The sequence below is a fragment of the Rhodnius prolixus genome, unplaced genomic scaffold, assembly GCF_049639745.1.
Source record: "Rhodnius prolixus isolate KJV_2025 unplaced genomic scaffold, Rpr scaffold_6, whole genome shotgun sequence".
In the NCBI taxonomy this organism is placed as follows: Eukaryota; Metazoa; Arthropoda; class Insecta; order Hemiptera; family Reduviidae; genus Rhodnius; species Rhodnius prolixus.
In genome coordinates, this window is record NW_027411634.1 from 2,571,033 (window position 1) to 2,591,704 (window position 20,672).

Below are 20,672 nucleotides of genomic sequence, written 5' to 3' on the forward strand. Positions count from 1 at the left end.
ACAGAAGAGTAATTCTTTTGTTTTACTATTGACTGGTCCATAGTCGATTTAATAAGTCGATTTTAATATTTTGCAAGCCGTCCTTATTTACATAATGTAACACTTCTTAACCGACAGGTTCAATGAATATTACGTTTTATTTTTGTAAAAGCAGTATCAATTTTCACTCAATTATTTCGTTTGATCGCAATTATCAATGTTTCCCATAAGTGAATACTAGCCAGATGTTTCAATTAGATTCAATTTAATGATTTAAGTGTTTAAGTCACTAACTACATACAATTGAGTAATTATTTCTTTATAAACAACGCGCAGTGGGCTTCGAAAAGTATGCCCTTGTCTAAACTTTGTAATTCTCAAGATTCCTAATTGTTCCCACCCACACTTTCGAAAGTAATCTCCCCGTGGGTTTATTTGTGCATGATACCTTCAACAAAAATCTAATTCCAAGACATAAGTGTCGTGAGACTTGAGTTGAGACACACGTTTCATAACACTTATTCTTACCAAGCATAAAAAAACATAACTTACCTTAATCATGATTCTTCACAATTACCAAATGCAATACTTGTGATTTCCATAACATTTTTTTTTCATTTTTATGAATCAAATTCAACTTTTTTTAAGGGAGTTGAATTTAATTTCGTTTAATTAACAATCCATTTATGAGATTTAAAATTTATTTCATACATTCGTACTTCAATAAGAAATTATTTTATACTCAGCAGTTGAGTTATAATTTAATATAATTGAAAAGAAAGACTCTCTCAATAAATACATTACTCTTTATTTTCAGATCAAAAACATCCGATACCGGAGGATTAGATTGAAGCCAATCTGAAAAAGACGTTGAAGAACAATGGATGTATGTGCAGTGGTTATGATATGAAATGAATTATGCATTAGCACTTTGTAATCTAGTTAATTTTAACAAATTTTTAATTCAAAAACCATATTTATATCATTTTATAATTATATGTATGTAATTGCAACAGAATAAAGATTGACTTATAAATTTAAGTCGTCTATATTTATTTACCTATTTATAATTTAGATTTAGCATTAAAATTATATTTATAAAAAACAAAATTAAAAATCGTCACGAAATATAAGTATTTTGAAAAGGTAGTTGAAAATAAAAATCTTAAGTTATAATAAATAAAAAGCGCAAAAAACCTGCTTTAAATAAAATTAATAGTAGTTTCAAAATGTGTCACCAGGTAGCAGCACTTACTGGACAAATACTTTAAAAATAGTTGTGAATAGCGCCACCAGGTAACAGCACTAACTGGACCTCTATATATAGATAAGTAGAACAAATTAACCTCAGTACGATCTAAGATTTCAAGGGGGGAGGATCTCTTGTTGTCAGTCTCTTCAATAGTTCCAATAAGCGCCACCAGAGTGCAGCACTAACTGGACTTCTATATATAGAACTGTAACAACAGATTACCTTCAGTACGATCTAAGACTTCAAGGGGAGAGGACACTCTGTCGTCGGTCTCTCTAAATATGTCTGACTTGTCTGAGAATACCACACAAACAAATTACTTTTAGATTCTAGAAGATGGATGAGAGAACACTGCTCTGTTGTTGGTCACCCGAAATATATCTAACAAATCTCCAAGTGGCTCAATGTTGGTTATAAATTAGTGCAAGAATGTGGTAATAAGAACCTCTGAAAATGTCTAACCAGTCATAAAGTACGACAAATGTTGGTTAAGAAGATTTTAAATTGATGCAAAAGTTTTTAAGGAATTAATTAAAAATAATAAATATATTTATTTAAATAAAAGATGGCTTCCCTTTTATAAGTTACAGAAATTCGAAAGTAAAAAAGTGTCTGTGTACTACAGATTGCTAATAAAAATCATGAAAATCAATCGCCCCACCCTCCCGCCCTGCGAATTTAACTTACCTATATAGAAGCAATGTCAATATGGCCTCTATGGAAGGAACATTCATTTATTGCTTTTTTCTCAGCAAATAAAATTTATTTCAGATTAATTCTAATTAAATCTATTAACAAAGACATAATACCATCTAATTATAATTTTTCCTAATTAAAAAATTAATTAGTATGCTAGATTAATTAAAAAAAACAATGAAGAACAAAAAAGTGTTTGTTACTTTATGAAGTGGCTACCAGACTGCAGCACTTGCTTTATAAAAGTTGACTTTTACCTGTTTTAACACTTATTTGGGGTAAAATGAAGTAAATAAAACAACTGTGATTATTTCTTAATTAATATTTTTTATTATTCTTTTAATTAATGAGTTCTTTCTAAAGAGGAATTAAATAAATAAAACAATTGTGATTATTTCTTAATTAATATTTTTTATTATTCTTTTAATTAATGAGTTCTTTCTAAAGAGGAATTAAATAAATAAAACAATTGTGATTACTTTAGAAATATTTATTTTTCCTTTAATCATTAGTGATATTTACTTAATAAAATTGAATTAAAAATATTGTCTGCATTATTTTTTTAAAATGTACGTTTTACAATGGTGTCACTTAATGTTTATTCTAATAGATTACAACCTAGATATGGTTCAAAGATTTCTTTAATTCTAATTCTATATTCATCAATGTCCATAAGTTTTTCAATCAAATTTTTATCTTGGAATACTGATAGTTCTTTAGTCATAGCGTTTCTAGTTTTCTCATACATTCTCGGCGATATATATACTGATACCATTAATGGATATAATTTTTTGCAATCAATTTCCTTGTTGATCTCGTCTAGTGATGGAAATGGTTTTGTTGGTTGAAAATTGAATTGTTTGAACGTATTTAATACCGTTTCTCGATAGATGGCTAATAATTGTTGATAATGTTTTTTGTATATGTAATCTTTACTGCTGATTCGTAAGATGTAATGCAAATCAAGGGCATAAGAAGTGAAATGGCTTAACTGATAGTCAATCAATCTGAAAAAGAAAGTAAAATGATAAGATTAACGATAATATACGTAATAATTGTGATTATTCAAGTAAATATTTATTGAACACATCATTTTTAATTAATTTATTGAACACATCAGTTTTAATTAATGTAATTCTTAATTTTTTTTTTCTGATTTAAGGTAAGTATACGAATAATAAGGTAGGTATAGACAGGGCCGGATTTAGATGAGAAGAGGCCCTAGGCTATTCCACTTAAGAGCCCCTTTCACCTCCCATTTTTAAGTTTGTAAATTACATGAAAGATAATAAAATACATCACTACTGTGATATATATCAATATGTTAAATGTAATATATAATATGTTATGTTTTTAGAATAGTGTAATTTTAATTTTGCTAACAATTTGAATGTAGACCCCTCTTGATCTTGAGGCCCTAGGCTGAAGCCTAGTTAGCCTATAGGAAAATCCGGCCCTGGGTATAGGTATTTGAAAACATTTTGTAATATAAAAAAAGTGTAGTTCACAATGAGTTATTATTACCTAGATAGAGACTATTTTGCAGAGCGATTACTCTAATGTAAACGTCATTTAATTGCTAAGTTTTAGATTTATATACATAAAATACTTAGAATACTGTTGTTTATGCAATCTAATGGGACACCGAAGTATCTCTACTAAAATTGTGAAAAATTAATACAGGGTTGAAAAGGATCGATTTAAGATAAGGCTTACAATTTTAAATAAAAGTAACTTAAAATAATTTAATGTAAAATTTAAATATCCCAAATAACTGGGAAGCATTTTTTAAAGTTTTATTTTTTATTTTCCATAATTCTCTTAATATCTATTCGAGATTTGTTTGGATATCTATTTTATTTCGATTTGTTTTAATTTTTTGTCTGACATAGTACTTTTAGAAGTATTGCACTTTATAACGAAGGAAAAAAAGTTGCAATTTCTCTTAGAATCTAAGAAAGAACCTTTCCTAACAATAAAATTTTGTCTATTTCATACTCAAGAGACTCTGAACTCATGAAAGAAGAAGATAAAACTATATTGCTACTTACTTAATTCCAGTTGGTTTCCCAGTAATTTTACAATACTTGAACATAATATTGCCCAGCCACAAGTCACCATGGTTCAGCACATTCAACGACGTTGAACTAGGCTGGCAGATATTCGAATATTTCACCAGTAATGCATCAGCATTGTCTACCAATTGTTTTCCCAAGTTTTTCCTGTAAAGTTATAAGTGGCACTTAATTAAAGGAATCATTGAGAAACATATCATCAATGGTATAAGTCATAAGGGGGAGGTTACTAATGGAATTGTGTTGCCAATTCACAGAATTCATTGTTTCTTATTTATGTTTGTTTGAATGTTTACGGTCATTTTTCTTTATTTTTAGGACTTTTAACTTTTCTAGATAAGGGATAAAAAATATTTCGTTATTAAAATCTCTTCGTATAATGCCAACCCATGTAAAGGGCTAAGTTCTAATAATAGCTCGTAACTAAAAAGGGAATTTTAATATAATGTAATGAACAGATATCTGGTAAATTTCCAAGCATGGAGCCGTCAAGAAAACAACTAAAAAAAACCCCTTGGCTACACATTAAAATACAATTACACTAAATATATTTATACATAACACACATACCATTCAGTTCCCCATTGTGAAAATAGATTGTATAAGCTGGAAAAATGTGCCTTCATAGCCGTAGCTATACTTCCGCTTTTCCGGCCAACATATGATTGCTTTAATACTGGCGATTCGTTCAGTAAACCTTGCTCAACAAGTATTATGGAAAGAGCATGAAGCCTACAAAAATAAATAAATAAATAAATAAATATAAAGAATGTAAATTCATTCAATTTTCAAGTTTTCATCAGCATAAGTAGACATTGTTAAATAGGATTTTAACAGAATATTAACTTAGTAGTAATGAATTCAAAAGAAGTGTACAAAATTAAAGATGGCACTATTTATCTAATATAATATACTTGTAAAATAATATGACCTAAAATAAAAACATTTATAATGTACATTGTACAGAAAGCTGTCATTGATAGTTTTTAAGTTTAGTAGATATAGTTGACAGAGTATTCTGCACTTAGATCTCCTGTGTCCCTATTAGGGCCAAGTGAGACACTGCAGCACCACCGAGTAATCAACAACTTACCAAGATATTCTTAAGAACAAAAAAAAAAAAGGTTTTTAATTCAACCAACTTCATTCTTTTCTTAAGAATGTTTTGCCTACATGGCGAAACGCCAGTCCAGTTGATCAATTTTGCCTCTTAGAAGGTAAAGGTAAAATTAATCTAAAAACCACAATCTGAGAACCAAAAAGGAGTTAACTTTACCTGGCAATTGCTGTAGTACAGAGAAGTGAATGTTCCAAGTCCATCAGTTTGTCCAAAGGATGTACTATATAACCAGATCTGCTCAAATCCTCCAAGATCACGTACTGGTTTGGATCGCAGCCAATACATTCTGGCCATAATTTCTCCACATTAATGCCAGCATTCGCGATCAATTCTTCCATCAATGGAAACACTTCAGTGTAGTACTAGCAAACAAAGTAATGAATTAATTGTTATTTTTATTGGCACTGCATGGTGCAGAATCTAAGCCTGATTGAAACTATTCCATCTTTAACATCTGGAGATGTCCTTGTACCGCATAGAAACGACTGCTTTTATTAGAACATAGTCATAAACGAAAATTTGGAGAAGTCTCGCGCTTTAAACAGAAAGCTAACAATAAGGGCGACAATGGATATACATTAAACGAAATGTGAGTTCTTCTCTCTTGTAAAATAATAATAATAATAATAATAATATTAATTATAAAAAACAATTCAGCAAAGTGGCAGATCAGTACCTTGTCCTCGATTTCGGTGAGTTATTCTTATTTAGCAAGATGGAGTTCTTCGACCGGACCTGGGTGTCCTTTCAATATTAGAAACTTATTTAATTTTTACTTTGTTTTTGTTATTTAATCTGCCGTGGTTATTTAATATAAACTTAGCAAACACATATATTATCACAACCCATCAGCGGCCGTTTATACTCAAGGGAAAACACTACTTCCTTCTATAACCTATACTTCAACAAAATAACTCACCTTAACTTCTCTTTCGTAAAGTCCTTGTTTCAAAAGATGACTCCTAACCAACGGATGACTAGGAACTTCTTTCACTATAAAAGATTCTTCATACTCTTTACCATCTTTTCTCAACAACTTAATCTTCTGCTTGTAGGTATCACTGCCCATGTTATGTAATTGTCCATTTCCCACAGATAGTTTTCTTAATTTCAATAATTTTTCAATGCTTTTGTTATTTTCAGCAATTTTCAGCACCCTTTCGAATTCTTCAAGATTTAACAATCGCACTACTAGAAAAAATAATAATAATAATAATAATAATAATAATGAAAACATACAATAGTTTACATTATAGCTCAAACATTACAAATGACTATAGTAAAACAGTTTTTTTTTTTAAACTAATAGATATATTTTATTCAAACACAAATTTATTTGATGAAAGGGTTTCCCTTTCTATTTCAATTACTCTGATTCTTTGCAGTATTACATTGCTTATGATGCATTGGATTGAATACAGCAGAGCTGTAGGGCTTGCGTTTACCTAATTTTTGAACTTAAAATGAATTTGTAACTTATAATTAATATTTATAGTTTATTAGTTTTAACTAAACGTTCCGGAATTACAACATTACTTATTTTACGTTGTAGCACGCATATTTATTGTATTCCTTATATGCTTTCATCGGAAGTTTATTGATTAAAATTCTGAAACCGATCTAAGCATGCTATGACGGATAAAACTACCAATAATTATCCAGTTCTGCTCACCTACATTTTTCAACAGTTCCAGAATGGAACCTTAAAAATAACAGATCGAAAGCTCTTGTTTAAAAGATTAAGAAATATATTTACTGCCTAATAGAAAAAGGGAATACTGCACAGAATATAAGAATTATAAATAAATGCATAGAGATCATTGCATAGAATAATGTAAAACCTTTACCAGTGCTTTGATTATCCTCCAGCGTTCTATCCATTTTGTACACCTTGCCTAGCAAAAAAATTATTAAACCTATATATATAATTTATTTAACCCCAAAACATTGTGTGGCACCAATTTTAGTAATTAAAGCATCGATAAGAAAAAAAGCTTTTAACGAGTTCATTAAAATTAACCAATGTTTAGCCAGGAAAAAAAAACTGTAATTTAAAATTTGCTATTTGTTATAATTAACATTTGGCCCAAGGATAATTGAAAAAAAATGTCATTAATTAAAAGATTTTTGACAGTAATTTTTGGATCCTAATATAATGAGAGCTAATTAAAAGTATCATTATTTTAAGTTAGCAAATGATTTCAATAAATACCTTAATTTTGGTTTTCATTTTATTCGTTGAAACATGCATTCTTATTGTATTCGTGACAGGCTTACGGCTTTTATCCAATTATCAGCAGTTGATAAATCAGTTTGAAGTAAATATTTCAACTCGAATATGTTTCCATCAGGAACACTGGTTGACTCTGTAAGGGAGGCTAACCATGACGTGTACGTTCGTTATTCCAAGTGTTGAACGTATCCTGTAATTTTAAATAAGTAAAAATAATGAAATATTTGACACAGGACCAACAATACATGGAATCCTATTTATCCTCACTCTCTCTCTCTCTCTCTCTCTCTCTCTCTCTCTCTCTCTCTCTCTCTCTCTCTCTCTCTCTATATATATATATATATATATATATATATATATATATATATATATATATATATATATATATATATATATATATATATATATATATATATATATATATATATATATATATATATATATATATATATATATATATATATATATATATATATATATATATATATATATATATATATATATATATATATATATATATATATATATATATATATATATATATATATATATATATATATATATATATATATATATATATATATATATATATATATATATATATATATATATATATATATATATATATATTTGAACCACTCGACAAGCGGATACAAAGTTGTACACGCCCACACCTAGGACTGCAACCTATCAAAATTCTTTTTATTTAAAAGCTTGCAAGTTATGGAACTCTCTTCCGATTGGTTTGAGTGCAAAGTCTGTCAATACGTTTAAACATCATTTATACGAACATCTTATCAAAAGTTATCTAAATCAGTGATTTATTATTAAAGTTATTATTATTATTATTATTACTATTATTACTTCTTTGTTCTAATTATTATCTTTATTTTGTCATGTTTTCCTCTACTTATTATCACTATCACTATTACTATTATTATTGATATTATTGTTATTAATGTTACTATTATCATTATATAATTATTATATTGTAAGCAGTAGACCTATTCTTTTCTTTTAAGTTAACATTTTTATTTATGTATTGATTTGTGTATATATTTAAAACGGAAATGGAATTTTAGTTTTATTTTTTATCTTTTTGTTTTACTCTGTATATATTGTATATATTAATTTGGCAGCAACTCAGAAGAGAAATTTTAGTTCATTAAATTTATGTATATACTTTTTGTTGTCCTTAAGGGACTAATGTCCCAGGACATTAATAAACGTATTTCTTTCTTTCTATTTCTCTCTCTCTCTCTCTCTCTCTCTCTGAATACCCTTATATTTCTGGCAAGATGTTTCAAGTAAAAGTTGTATATTAATCAGAGTAAAATAAGTAAATAAAATAAAAATAACACATCAGTAAGAAGGAACTTCAATTTGATGGATTTTAATCGCTAAACAGCCCTTGGATTTTCCTTGGGAGGAATCCTAATCGAAATATAAAGTAACACAGCTCCCTATCGTCCTGAAACCCTACTTTTTTCTCACTCAGAAGACCTCAAAGTGTTATTTCTTTTGAAAACTCAGTAGTTGAGTAAATTTAGCAAGTTCGCAATATACTTTATTTACTTTACTCATTAATAGAAATTAATACAGTATATCGATATAAATTTAATTAGCAATATTTACAAAAAATTATTTCAAAACAATATTAATATTATGTAATAGTACCTTGAATTTAACCTTGAGTTGAGTTAAATTTTACGCTGGGAAATTGGTGAATTGTCCACACAATAGAATATTTTCACCTCAACAATATATTATACTTTCTCAGGGGTTTCTTACAAAAAACTATTTGTTTTTTTGGGCCGAATAATTAAAGATAATTTTAACAAAATGTAAATAGTAAAAGAAAGATCAATTACATTGATTTATCTATAATGAAGTCAAATTAAAGCACTAATATTTTATAACAATAATAAAATTAAATTATTTGCCAATTAAATAATAATAATAATAATAATAATAATAATAATAATAAGTTAATAGTTCTGTAATTAAATGTATCAATAAGATGATTGTGTAAATGTTATAGATAACACAGAGCTAAAATTAAATAGTATAACAGTCTCAGTTCACGGTTAATTTCCAATCGGTGCACAGCTCGGACATAACGAGGCAAACAAAATGTCTAGTAAGTTTTATTTTGACTCACATTATTTTAGTGTCTGTACTTTTCCTATTCTTTGAAATTTTCTACATTGATTTTTCACCGAAAATACACATTTTAAGAAGCCCTGAGTTCAAAAAAAGGAAAGAAAAGTAGTTGAATAGAGTCTCCTCGCGATTAAATGAACGCTTAAGGTCAAAAATGATAAATCGCAAGTAGCTCAAATTTCGACTGCGTACCTCCACAGTATACAAAAGCAATTTAGCGATGAATGTCCTTCAATCGGAAAGTATAGATTTTCTCGGTACATCGATTACCTTTAAACTTTGTTAAAAATATGATCTGAAAAAACAAATCTGAAATTTATGACTCTTTCCATTTCGAAAGTTCTAAAATTAAAGTTTTTTTCAAACTTCACAAGATTTAGGTTTCTTTTTGTGAAAGAGTTCTTAAAATTTAATTTAATTTCTAAAAAAAAAAAAAATCGATTTTCTTGTAATTAAATGAAATAAATATCTTTTTTACTCACTAAAAATCGCTGTTAAAATGTTGAAAATTTTGGCCACTACATCCAAAGATTTTGGCATCTTTATTGGAAAATATCGTGAATCCCTCGCGTGATTCATGTTCTAGAAAAAGTAATAAATTATTATTATTAAGAGTTCATTAGATGAGTGTGAAAAATATTTTTAAAAAACAATGATTATGAGAGCAATCACAAGCTTTAAAAGTTTTCAAAAGCACCGAAAATTAAAACATTTGATGCGGTATTCTTATGATCAGAAAGTTAAGATTAACACAAAATTGTGCCATTCAGTTTATTGGACAAAAGGTTTTTTCGGAACGTTAACTCATTTTTAACAAAATGTTTTGATGCCATTCTCGAAGAAAATCAGATAAACTGTAGAATCTACTAATTCAAAATCTCTTGTTTACATAAATATAATTTACTTACATAAATTACTGGGCATTTCTTTAACTTCACTTTTCACTTTTCTTTAAAACATAAAAAAAGAAAATACTTTCCGAAAATTTGAAATGATCTTAAATCTTCTCCGAATTATTAAAAAGAAAGTCATTTTAAAAATAATAATGAAAAAAAAAATTAGGTAAAAAATAAGATTATGTTACATAACAATCTTGTAAGTTTCTTTTTTACTATAATGAATTATCTACAGTCATTAAACCATGTTTGTACGTTGTTGCATCATTCTCACAACTGACAACAGTGTGTATTTAGGCAGTGATTCATTCGGTTCAAAGTATAAGTAGCTAGTTTATTACAATCATTGAACAGAGTGTGTTTAAACGTTGCTGTGTCACTGCATTCAGTTTTTATTATTCCTATTCAACTGTTAGATTTATAAGATTTTTTTTTTTCTTTTAAATTATTTATTTAAAGAACCAGAAAGTATGGCTGCACAAAATCCAACAATGCAGAATGGTCCAACGAAAATGGAATCTGTACATAGAGTAGCCCAGCTTCCGATAGTTGAAAGCACCGTCAACATGTGTTACAATATTTATGATAAAGTAAAGGTAAGTTTTTAATTAACAGTATTTTTACATTTAATTTGTAATCACGGAAAATGAGTACACAAAAGATTTTTGGATAAATGAAAAAAATTAATTTTAAATTTATCAAGAAGTATCCCACTTTTCCCACACTTTAATATTCGTATTTTATTTAACGGGAATCATTATTACCTGTTTTAGGCAGGTTTATCAGCATCTAAGATGACAATGTAGCTCTTTAGTACTGTACGATTTCTTTATCTGTAGCAAAATAAATTTAATTAATACGTGCTAATAAAAGGTAAGAGGAGTAATGATCATATTCAGTTTCCCTAAATTGAATTTTTACTTTAACATGCATTTGAGGAAAATGAGTCTTAAAAGTGCGGTTCTTATATAAGATCAAGTCTTCGAACAAGAAAACTATTTTTACTGGATCTATCAACTATATATTAAGGAACCTTAAGTGTAACCCTATATTTCCCAATTTAACGGAACTGTAGACAACTGACTTCACTCAATCAGGTTTCTGAGTTATTAAAAAAAGAGAATACCATTAAACTGGGAATGCCGTTTTACAATAAAAATTAATTTGTTTCTGTTAAAATTGATTTTTTCGTGATTTTTAGGGTTTGGATTAGATGGCCAGGACAAAAAAAAGAAAACGTTTTGTGGGTAATGGAAATAGGTAGTTCCCAAGCTATGCCTTAGATCGTAGGGACTGACTATTTCTTCTAGGAAAATTTGTTTTCTCTGCGGATATTCCACACTAACAACACGAACAAAGTGTAACTTACAGTGACACCTCGAACACTCAAACAATACAAGTAGAGCCTGTGCACTTGGCATCCAAATACGAGTTCATTTGCATACTCTCCCACTCACTACACATTTACATTTTACGAACGAGAACATTCTAAGTGAAAACACCGATACTTTAGGGGGCCTTAATGAAGGTTTTAATTTGTTACAACTGTAATTGGAGTAAAAGAAATTCGTATGACTGATTCACGTAATAATAATAATTTGTTAATACAAATTACCTAACAAAGGACGCACTGCAAAAGAAATAATAAAATTATAACAATTACCATTTCAACAATTCAGTGTTCAATCAACAGACAATAATTCTGCCCCAATAAAAATGGAAAAACTCCAATGACAAAGGCTAACCTCTTTGTTGGTTATTGTGGCGCCAATAACAATGGGAATGAATCATAGCTGACACTATGAACTATGTATAATTTGCCAATTAACCAACTTGATTCAATTGCCTTATTAGTAGATATATTGATATAACAAAAATTACACATATAAATCTAAATGACGATAAAAATTAAACTCGGTACTGTAGAATTGAAGACGTTTGGCCTTTTTTCGAGAAACTAAAGAATATTTCCCAAATGTAACATTTTCTTTAAGGTAAAAAGTTGAAATGTACAACCTAGTTTATAACGCACAGAATTTCATTTTCTCTAGTTGCAACAATTTACAGTAATTTTACATTTAAATTCAAGTTACCTTTGAATAGATCAAACATAATGAATTGATACAGCAGCACATCACAAGTTTTAAAATTTTCATTGACCTTTGGACGAACAGTCAGACACGACTCAACCTAAACAAGTTCAAAAACCACTCAAAATTACTTCTAGAAAAATATTGAAATATATAAATAAACCCAATGCCTACAAGTAATTGTTTTTGCAATTCTAAAGAAAAACACGAAGCTCATTCTTCAGTTTTAAAAACTTATTAATAGCTATTTCTCAAACTTAGAACTCCAACATTATTTGGTTTGTTAACATGTATATTATTTTGTAAATGTTACTCGATATTATGTAGATAGCTAAACAGAAAATTGTTCCGAAGAAAGTAAATTTGTTCACAAAATAATAATTTGGTAGCTCTATAAGAAATCTCCCTCCTCAAAAATTGAAAATGATTCAATGATTCACAGTTGCTGGGAATTTTGTTTGTTTAAATAGATTAACAGTCAGACATGTGTGATATGCATGTTTAGGGAACTCCGCATGAGTATATGTCGTGAAAACTCATAAAAATTTAATAAGACGCGATGACAAAAAAGTACTATTTTTCTTTTTTTTTTTTAAATAAAAACTTTATTTTTGCTACATTTGTCTTTTTCCCACTTCCAAACTGCCTTTTTATAATTAATGTATTATTTATGCAACTAAAATTACCAGTTAATGAGTTTGACAGTGTCGTTTATCTAGCCTTGACCTCTTCCTTTATCTACTGCTATATCATTCAAAGTTATTCCAATTATTGACCAGCTGACTCATACATTGAACCATAACTTGTGCTGTAATGAGATATATAGTTATTACTTTTTTTCTTCTAATTAATCATTTACTTAAAACAAGTTTTAAATTGTACCATAATCATAGATGACATGTGGACAGACAATTCAAAGCTTTTTCTTAAAAAACGTAATGGCTGTACATCTTAAGCTATCTGCATTTCCACCAATTTAATCGTTTTTTATTTTAAAATATATACTTTTGTCATATTTTTAAATTGTGCATTCGATCTAACACTTATCTGAAAACAGTTATTCTCTGTCATTCTTCGTGCAATCATGTGATTTTATTTTTAACCTTAACTACTAACACTGGTTATATATCATAACCTACATCCTACAGCCAGATACCGCGAATTTTGAAATTAAACTAAGCAGTATGAAAGGCGCTGAAAGCTTAGATTAGAATATTATTTAGAATTAATTGTAGATTTACCTAATACATAGTTAGCTCTTCAAAATATTTCTGCCGAGAATATTACCCTTAAATTTTTTAATCGGTTCAACTACTTCTCAAATTTGTACCCAGGAGACTTTTATTCAGAGGTATGTATATTTCCTAGAAAGAAAGAAGATTATTTACTTTCGTAGGAGATATCACCAACAGTTTTTCAAACTTACGAGGGAATCTAAGTTTTGATGTTCTTCCCTGAGAACGACACAAGTGATTCAAGCAGTATTCGAACTTCTGTCATGTAGAACATTGTATCTTTGGATTTAACTCCTGTACAATACAATAAGAATTAATTGTTTAGCTAACCAGGTTTTGCGAATTTCATGATTACTTCGAGTGCCTTTGCACTTTTATATCTATTGTAGTCTCACATTGGTCCCAGTGAAGCATAGACTCTTGGATTCACTCAACCCTCAGCAGTGTTGTTTTTATAATAGCGTAATTAAAAGCACTAAATTTCAACTATAGAAAATTTGCTTGAACAAAATTTCACCGCTAATCACTACTTAGTATCTCTTTTGTTCTTAGCAAATAGAATTCACATTACTCCTAACTTAATTTACCTTTAGTTTTATTATTCGATTGAATAGGTACCATTTAATAAACTTAAGTATAAGTTTTATTTCTATTTATTTAAATATTGATTTTTTTTTTTTTAATGTACAACAGGAATCCAGTTCACTAGTTAATTCTGTTCTTGTAACAGCAGAAGGAAAAGTAAAACAGGCTGCTGAAAGTGCACAACCATTAGCGGCAAAACTCGATGGCCCAATCAAGAAAGTAGACTCATTACTTTGTACAAGTCTGGATTTTGTTGAAGAAAAAGTACCTTGTATTAAACTTCCGCCAGGAGAGGTAGCTCTATTATATTGATTAATTTAAAAACAACCGATTCAGTAAAGTTCTGTAGAAAGTGATTGATCAATTTTACGTTTTAAGAGTTTCTATTTGCATTTTGAATGAGAACCCTTTGGAAGGAAAGCCCAATCCCTTAATCCAGTCCAGAATAGGTTCGGTACTTTCACTGTGACTTTTCGTTGGAAACTGGTGAGTCTTTTGTGGATGCACAAAAAGAAAATACTCCAGATATGCTTAATAGCTATATGCAGATGTAGGTTTGTGATACTAATGAGTGCGATATTCATATTTGAAAGACAAAGATGTCCGCAGGAAATCTTTTAAATCTGAAAAAGTATCCAGTATCCACCCACTTAGAGGGGAAAAATTTGTGATTGCATTCTTACAACTTATACTGCAAAGCCCTTGTTTTCGGAGGGGAGAGAGCCCTAAGGTAGATCCGGGGGGGGGGAATAAGCGATTATTAATACAAGGATATTTTAAGCAGTTGTAGTAATTGCTAAGAATTATTCTATACAACTTCGAATTTTCAAACACATAATAATTTATGTATATCTTTTTTTTCGATAGATGTACGAAAATACAAAAAATGCAATTAGCAATAAAGTAGAACCGGCAATAAATGCAGCCACTGCAATAGCGGCTCAGGGTGCACAGAAAGTGGCTACATTTGCTGCAAATTATGCCCATGCAAATCAGAGTGATGGTAAAAGTAAAGGTAGGATTCTTAGTAACATTTTCCACTAATAATTAGTTATTTTTGTATAATGGTTTTAATAATATTCGAAATAATATTTCAGGAGGAGAATAATTACTGTACTTTACTGTATATCCCAAAAATTAAGAAATACTACTGCTCAAAAGTGATACTCCACTGTTATACATAATATTGAAAATATATATTTTTTAAAATAAATTCTTATTAAAAAGTATTATAGAGTTTCATTGATTTTCATTACCTCGTTAAGACAGGAAGCATATTTGTTTTTTTTCTTAACAGGGTCTTATCGAAATTAGATACGTAGAAATAGAATAATAATAGGCTTTATAGGCTTTCGCAAGGTTTATGGGCTTGCCTAAGTACTAAAGGATATAAAAAAGGAAGTGATTAAAAGTTTTTAAAATTCGGAACTGTAAGGTACTACAGGTTGTTCCACAATATAATCACCCGATTAAAGAGAATCTGCTGAAAATACTGTAGAGTATACAACTAGAGAAAGATATAAATATAAAATGGTTGTTTTATTTCGATGAGTATTAAAAGAATAAGACTTACTCGTTTGTTCTTTAAAATATAATACGTTTTATTCCTTGTATTCAATTCCTTTTTGGTACCAAGAAGATTCTTTGGATACAAAGAATTCAATATCACCGTCTCTTTTGTTGTAAATTTATAATAATAAATTTTGTTCATCCCTAAAAACACATCATTTGTATTTGAAGCTAATAAAGTATTAAATATACTAAAAAAAATAAAATTGAAAAACCTACACATCGGTCAATGTAACAATTGTGCAGCTAGAATTAAGATTTAAGGTTAGACGTTTTGAATCTTCTGCAGTTGTAACTGTAGTCGATCTGTCACAATATTTATTGGACCGATTGGATAATCAGTACCAACAGGAAATGGGTAAAAGAATAAAACGATCTTTCATTCCTCATTAATACGCTTCGTTTCTAGAAATTCCTAATCTGAAAAATAAATTGAACTTACAAGTTCATTATTAGATGTACATTTGAAGGCTACATTTCTAATCATAAACTGAAGAAAGATGTACCACCGGAGAATTCACCCGCCTCCAGATATCTGAGAAAGAACATGGTGATCTCTAACGAGTCATCTGTTAACTCTTTCTTCTTCCGACTACATTGGATTCATTGAAGAAAAGAAGTCACAATATGTTCATTGAAATGCAATATCTTTTGACTTCTGGTAACTTCCCAGCTGAAGAAACTGTTTCGGACTTCACGGAGTTTTGAGGAATGTTGCCATCCTAGCTGGAGTGATTCTAAAATATTTGAACATCTCAAATGAGCAAATTATCCAAAAAGATAGGTGTACAAAAAAAATGAATAATAATTTCTATTTAATTTAATTTTTTGTTTAAAAATACAGTTACAAAGGTTTGACAATTTATTTTTATAAATTATACAATTTATTTATTGATTAAATTATGTATTTTTTTTTTTTTTATATATATACTTTCAATTTTTTTTCTTTTTTTAATGAAAATTGTTTTTACCTAATAAAATCTATTTTATTTCTTAGTTTTCTTTTATTTATTTACTTATTTTGTTAGTCAACAAGGCAAAATAAGAAATCACAATTTATAAAAATTTTATTTTGAAAATGTTTACGGTGATAGAATACGATACATAAAGCAGAATCATTTTATTCAATTTTCATCTTTTTTTTTACAAACTGAGAATTGAGCAGTGCTTATTACATAGCAGTTCCTTCCGGTTTTTAATTATTATTTAATTCTAAGTAGACAAATATTAAAACATAAAAAAAACAAAAAAACTATAGCGTAAAATGTATATTGTACAAAATGTACAAAAATATATTTCCGAAAATTCTTACATTTTTTCAAATTTTTTTTAAAATTTCCTATAGCCATAAATTATTATGTTTTTTCTTGTCCTAAAAATTTATTTTTTATTTAAGCCTATAGACAACTACAATAATTATGGAAAAATTGACCAAATATGTTACAAAGATTGGAACAAAAAAAAAAACAAAAAATGGATTGTGTTTAAGTTGAAGGTGGTCATTTAAAATAAAAGATTCAAAAAAATCAGTAAGAAAATGTTGACAAGAGAGGGTCCATTTCAATGAATAATGAGAGACATGAACTGTGTAAAATAGTAGAATAGGGGAGAGATCAAGAATGGAATATCTGAAGGGGAAAAACGCTGGGTACTAAAAGGATCCAAAATAATAGATCTGCCCAAGAGATACGAGCGAGAAAAACTGTCAAAAGCATATTTTTTTCCCTTAACCCATAAAAGTCCAGATCCCTCAGTGCAGTCAAAGAAGCATTCATAAGTTTGGAGAAAGCTGCTCGTGATATAGGACTGACGAGTTAATGAAGAAAAAACAAAATATATGTGTACCGAGACTGAGCTACTTAATCAAATTACAGTAGCAGGACACACTTTTGAAGGAGTGGATAGTTTTGTGTACCTTGGAAGCCAGGTAGATCGCAACAATAACATGCAGTCCGAAATAAAAAGAAGAATTGTTGCGGCTAATAGGTGTTTTTTTGGTTTACATAAATATATGAGTAGTAGGCTCATATCACGCACTTCCAAGATAAGGATATACAAGACACTTATCCGTCCTGTGTTGTCCTATGCTTCGGAATGCTGGACTCTTACCAAAAGTGATGAGCAAAGTTTGCTAAGGTTCGAGAGAAAGATTCTCATAAGGATCTTCGGGCCTGTAAAAGAGGGAGAGTCGTGGGGACTGCGATCAAATCAGGAGCTAAGCCTACTGTATAATGAGATGGACGTAGTACGATTTATTAAGATTGGCAGGCTTAGATGGGCTGGTCATGTCGTCCGAATGGGCGGAGACGAAACCCCTAAAAAAGTGCTTGAGGCACAGATATTTGATAAGAGAAGAGTAGGAAGGCCTAAAATGAGATGGATAGATGGTGTGGCTAATGATGCGAGGTCCCTGCTGGGAGTAAGAAATTGGATATTGGCAGCGCAAAATAGAGAGGACTGGCGCACAATGTTGAAGGAGGCCGAGACCCACATTGGGTTGTAGCGCCATGGAAGAAGAAGAAGATAAAAGTCCACGACAACCTTTGCTATTAACTGCATCAGAATATGAGTTCCCTTTGCAGAGAGGGGATAATGGATCCGGAACTTTCAGGGAAGTATGCTCTGCGCTACAGAATCCCTTCTTGCTCTTAATAATTTAGAATCTCACTTTAGAATGGTTAGCAATGTTTTTTTGAAAACGAAATGGCTGATCGCCTTGAGACCTACACAATTTAAATTAAAAACAAAAATCATATTAACTTGAGCAAAATGTGGAGGAGGTCCACCCTGGAAAAGGTCACCATAAAAAAAAAAGAAACCGCTTTTATAATTATCGCAGCCAATTTGCGAAGAAAATTTTGTAATTATCTACTCACATCACTCACAACGCAATTACAATACGAAAGTGATTTATCTGGGAGATGCTAAATTTTGTCTTCTTGAGTTAATAAATTGTCAACTAAACGCTTAACATTTGTGGTCTTCTAAGGTGTATTTCATCAGCATGATGTACAAACACATCGCGGAAAAAAGAAAAAGAAAAATAGGAATTGAAGATATAAAAAAAAAAGGATCAATTTTCTTTTCAATCTCAAGAACTAGAAGAAAATTAAAAAACAACAAAAAATGATCAAGAAATTCCTATTTGTAGCATCTAAGACTATTCAAGAAAAGAAATAATTATAATAAATGAATAAGACAACACTTCGTCGAAATAAGCCAAATACATACTGAGTTTTAAATTTAATTAAAATGTAATTTTCTGTATTTTGTTCTCACCATCTCTCTTTACTAATTGTATGACCCAAAATATATTGAAATAAAATGTATTTGTAATTTTGTTTACAACAGTAGTTTATTTATTTTTTTTTTATAAAGTATTAAAACATATTATATTATATTAAACAACCTAAAAAGTTCATTGCCCATTTATAAAAAAATATATAATTGAAGTTTTCATTATTAAAATTTAAAAAATTACATTTTATATTAAATAAATACATAAAAATAAAAATAAGAGTCCAATTATATATTTATTTTAAAATAAAGAGCACATCTACCTACAATTTCATTAATCATAAAGCAATAATAATAATGACTGAAATGGTAAATCATTATATTAATATACAATATTTTCTTTAAAAAAAATATATATAGATTTATATCTTTATTTTGAACATTTAGCATAAGAAAACAAAAAAAAGAAAAAAGAAGAAGTTAATTCTGAGATTTAATGCACTGCATTTTAGCATTGGTAAAGACTGCAACGGCGTAATTCAATTGAGGCTTCATTAGAATTTTTGGCGAGTTGAATCGTAAAATGCGTAATAATAGGGCGAAAAAAAAGAAAAGATTTTGCAAGCTTACAACAAAAAAGATCATCAGTTTGTCATTACTTTAAAAAAAAATTTGTTAAAATCTAATGTTAAAATTATTATTTATATAATTAGCGACAAGATATAAATCAGAATGATACTTAATATACTGATAGGAAGGGTCGTTTATGACATGAGAATAATGTGTAGTTTTTGAGCTTTTCTAAAGACTAAATCTCATCTTTGAATCGCTTAAAAGGAAATAGACTAGAAAGACTCTCATTTCTCATGTCAAAGACCTTAAATGTGATGTTTATATAAACTAATATGAATGTGCTAATTTTTGGTTTAGCGCAATAGAACGATTATTAGTCATAATTAAAAAAAAAAAAAAAAAAATCGAGTAAGAGTGATATAGATATCACCTTCGAAAGTGAAAGAAAGAAAAGAGTGTAGTTTCTTCCAGAATGGAGAAAGGATAGCGATTTCCATCCTTAAAATCAGCTCCTCCATGCCAACAGTGAAAACAGTTTCTTGCGCACCAGAAAACTTTCACGAGATTACAACTTTGTTTTTCCTTCTTCTTGTTTTCCATCTTCTAAAATGTGGTTAACACATTGGTCTTGAGAAGTCCAATACTTCAGCTACTTTTACGTTGATTTGAAGTCTGATAAGCACTGATTTCACACTAATAATCAAGAGCACAATCGCTGAAAAATATCCCCTTTTTTTGTTTTTAATAAAAAGCCCATACGTCACATCAAACGTCTTTTGGTGACAGAAGATTTGAATTTTATTATCTCTCTCTGATTTATGTAAACAATTTAGAATGAGCCCACCACCATCATCATGATCCTCTTGTTTTGTGGTAAAACAATCCGACAAAAGAGTTGAAAATGTGATATTTTGGAATTTTTAACACTGGAAGGTGTTACTTATGTTTTAATTGTAGGTTCACCCGATT

At 29.1% G+C, this 20,672-nt stretch overlaps 2 protein-coding genes across 8 annotated transcripts; one reads left to right on the forward strand and one right to left on the reverse strand.

The window, feature by feature from the left end:
- Positions 1–2,402: 2,402 nt before the first annotated feature.
- Positions 2,403–17,332, reverse strand: LOC141460836 (uncharacterized). Of its 7 annotated transcripts, XM_074141230.1 has the most exons (14): positions 16,113–17,332; positions 15,898–16,037; positions 13,387–13,868; positions 13,191–13,312; positions 12,508–12,604; positions 11,179–11,247; positions 10,001–10,100; positions 7,335–7,545; positions 6,970–7,017; positions 6,042–6,313; positions 5,279–5,484; positions 4,573–4,734; positions 3,979–4,149; positions 2,403–2,934 (listed from the first exon to the last, which is right to left on the reverse strand). In XM_074141230.1, exons 9-14 carry the CDS (start codon positions 7,001–7,003, stop codon positions 2,526–2,528), a joined length of 1,254 nt encoding a protein of 417 aa, XP_073997331.1. In that variant the 5' UTR covers positions 7,004–7,017; positions 7,335–7,545; positions 10,001–10,100; positions 11,179–11,247; positions 12,508–12,604; positions 13,191–13,312; positions 13,387–13,868; positions 15,898–16,037; positions 16,113–17,332; the 3' UTR covers positions 2,403–2,525. The 7 variants fall into 7 exon arrangements, with proteins under 7 accessions (XP_073997331.1, XP_073997336.1, XP_073997332.1 ...); XM_074141235.1 differs by lacking the exon at positions 6,970–7,017; XM_074141231.1 differs by lacking the exons at positions 15,898–16,037; positions 16,113–17,332 and having other exon boundaries at positions 13,387–13,551; positions 13,746–13,860.
- LOC141460843 (lipid storage droplets surface-binding protein 1-like) lies at positions 9,365–15,553 on the forward strand. The gene is made up of 5 exons (XM_074141246.1): positions 9,365–9,495; positions 10,874–11,010; positions 14,433–14,618; positions 15,192–15,339; positions 15,422–15,553. Exons 1-5 carry the CDS (start codon positions 9,489–9,491, stop codon positions 15,430–15,432), a joined length of 489 nt encoding a protein of 162 aa, XP_073997347.1. The 5' UTR covers positions 9,365–9,488; the 3' UTR covers positions 15,433–15,553.
- Positions 17,333–20,672: the final 3,340 nt, after the last annotated feature.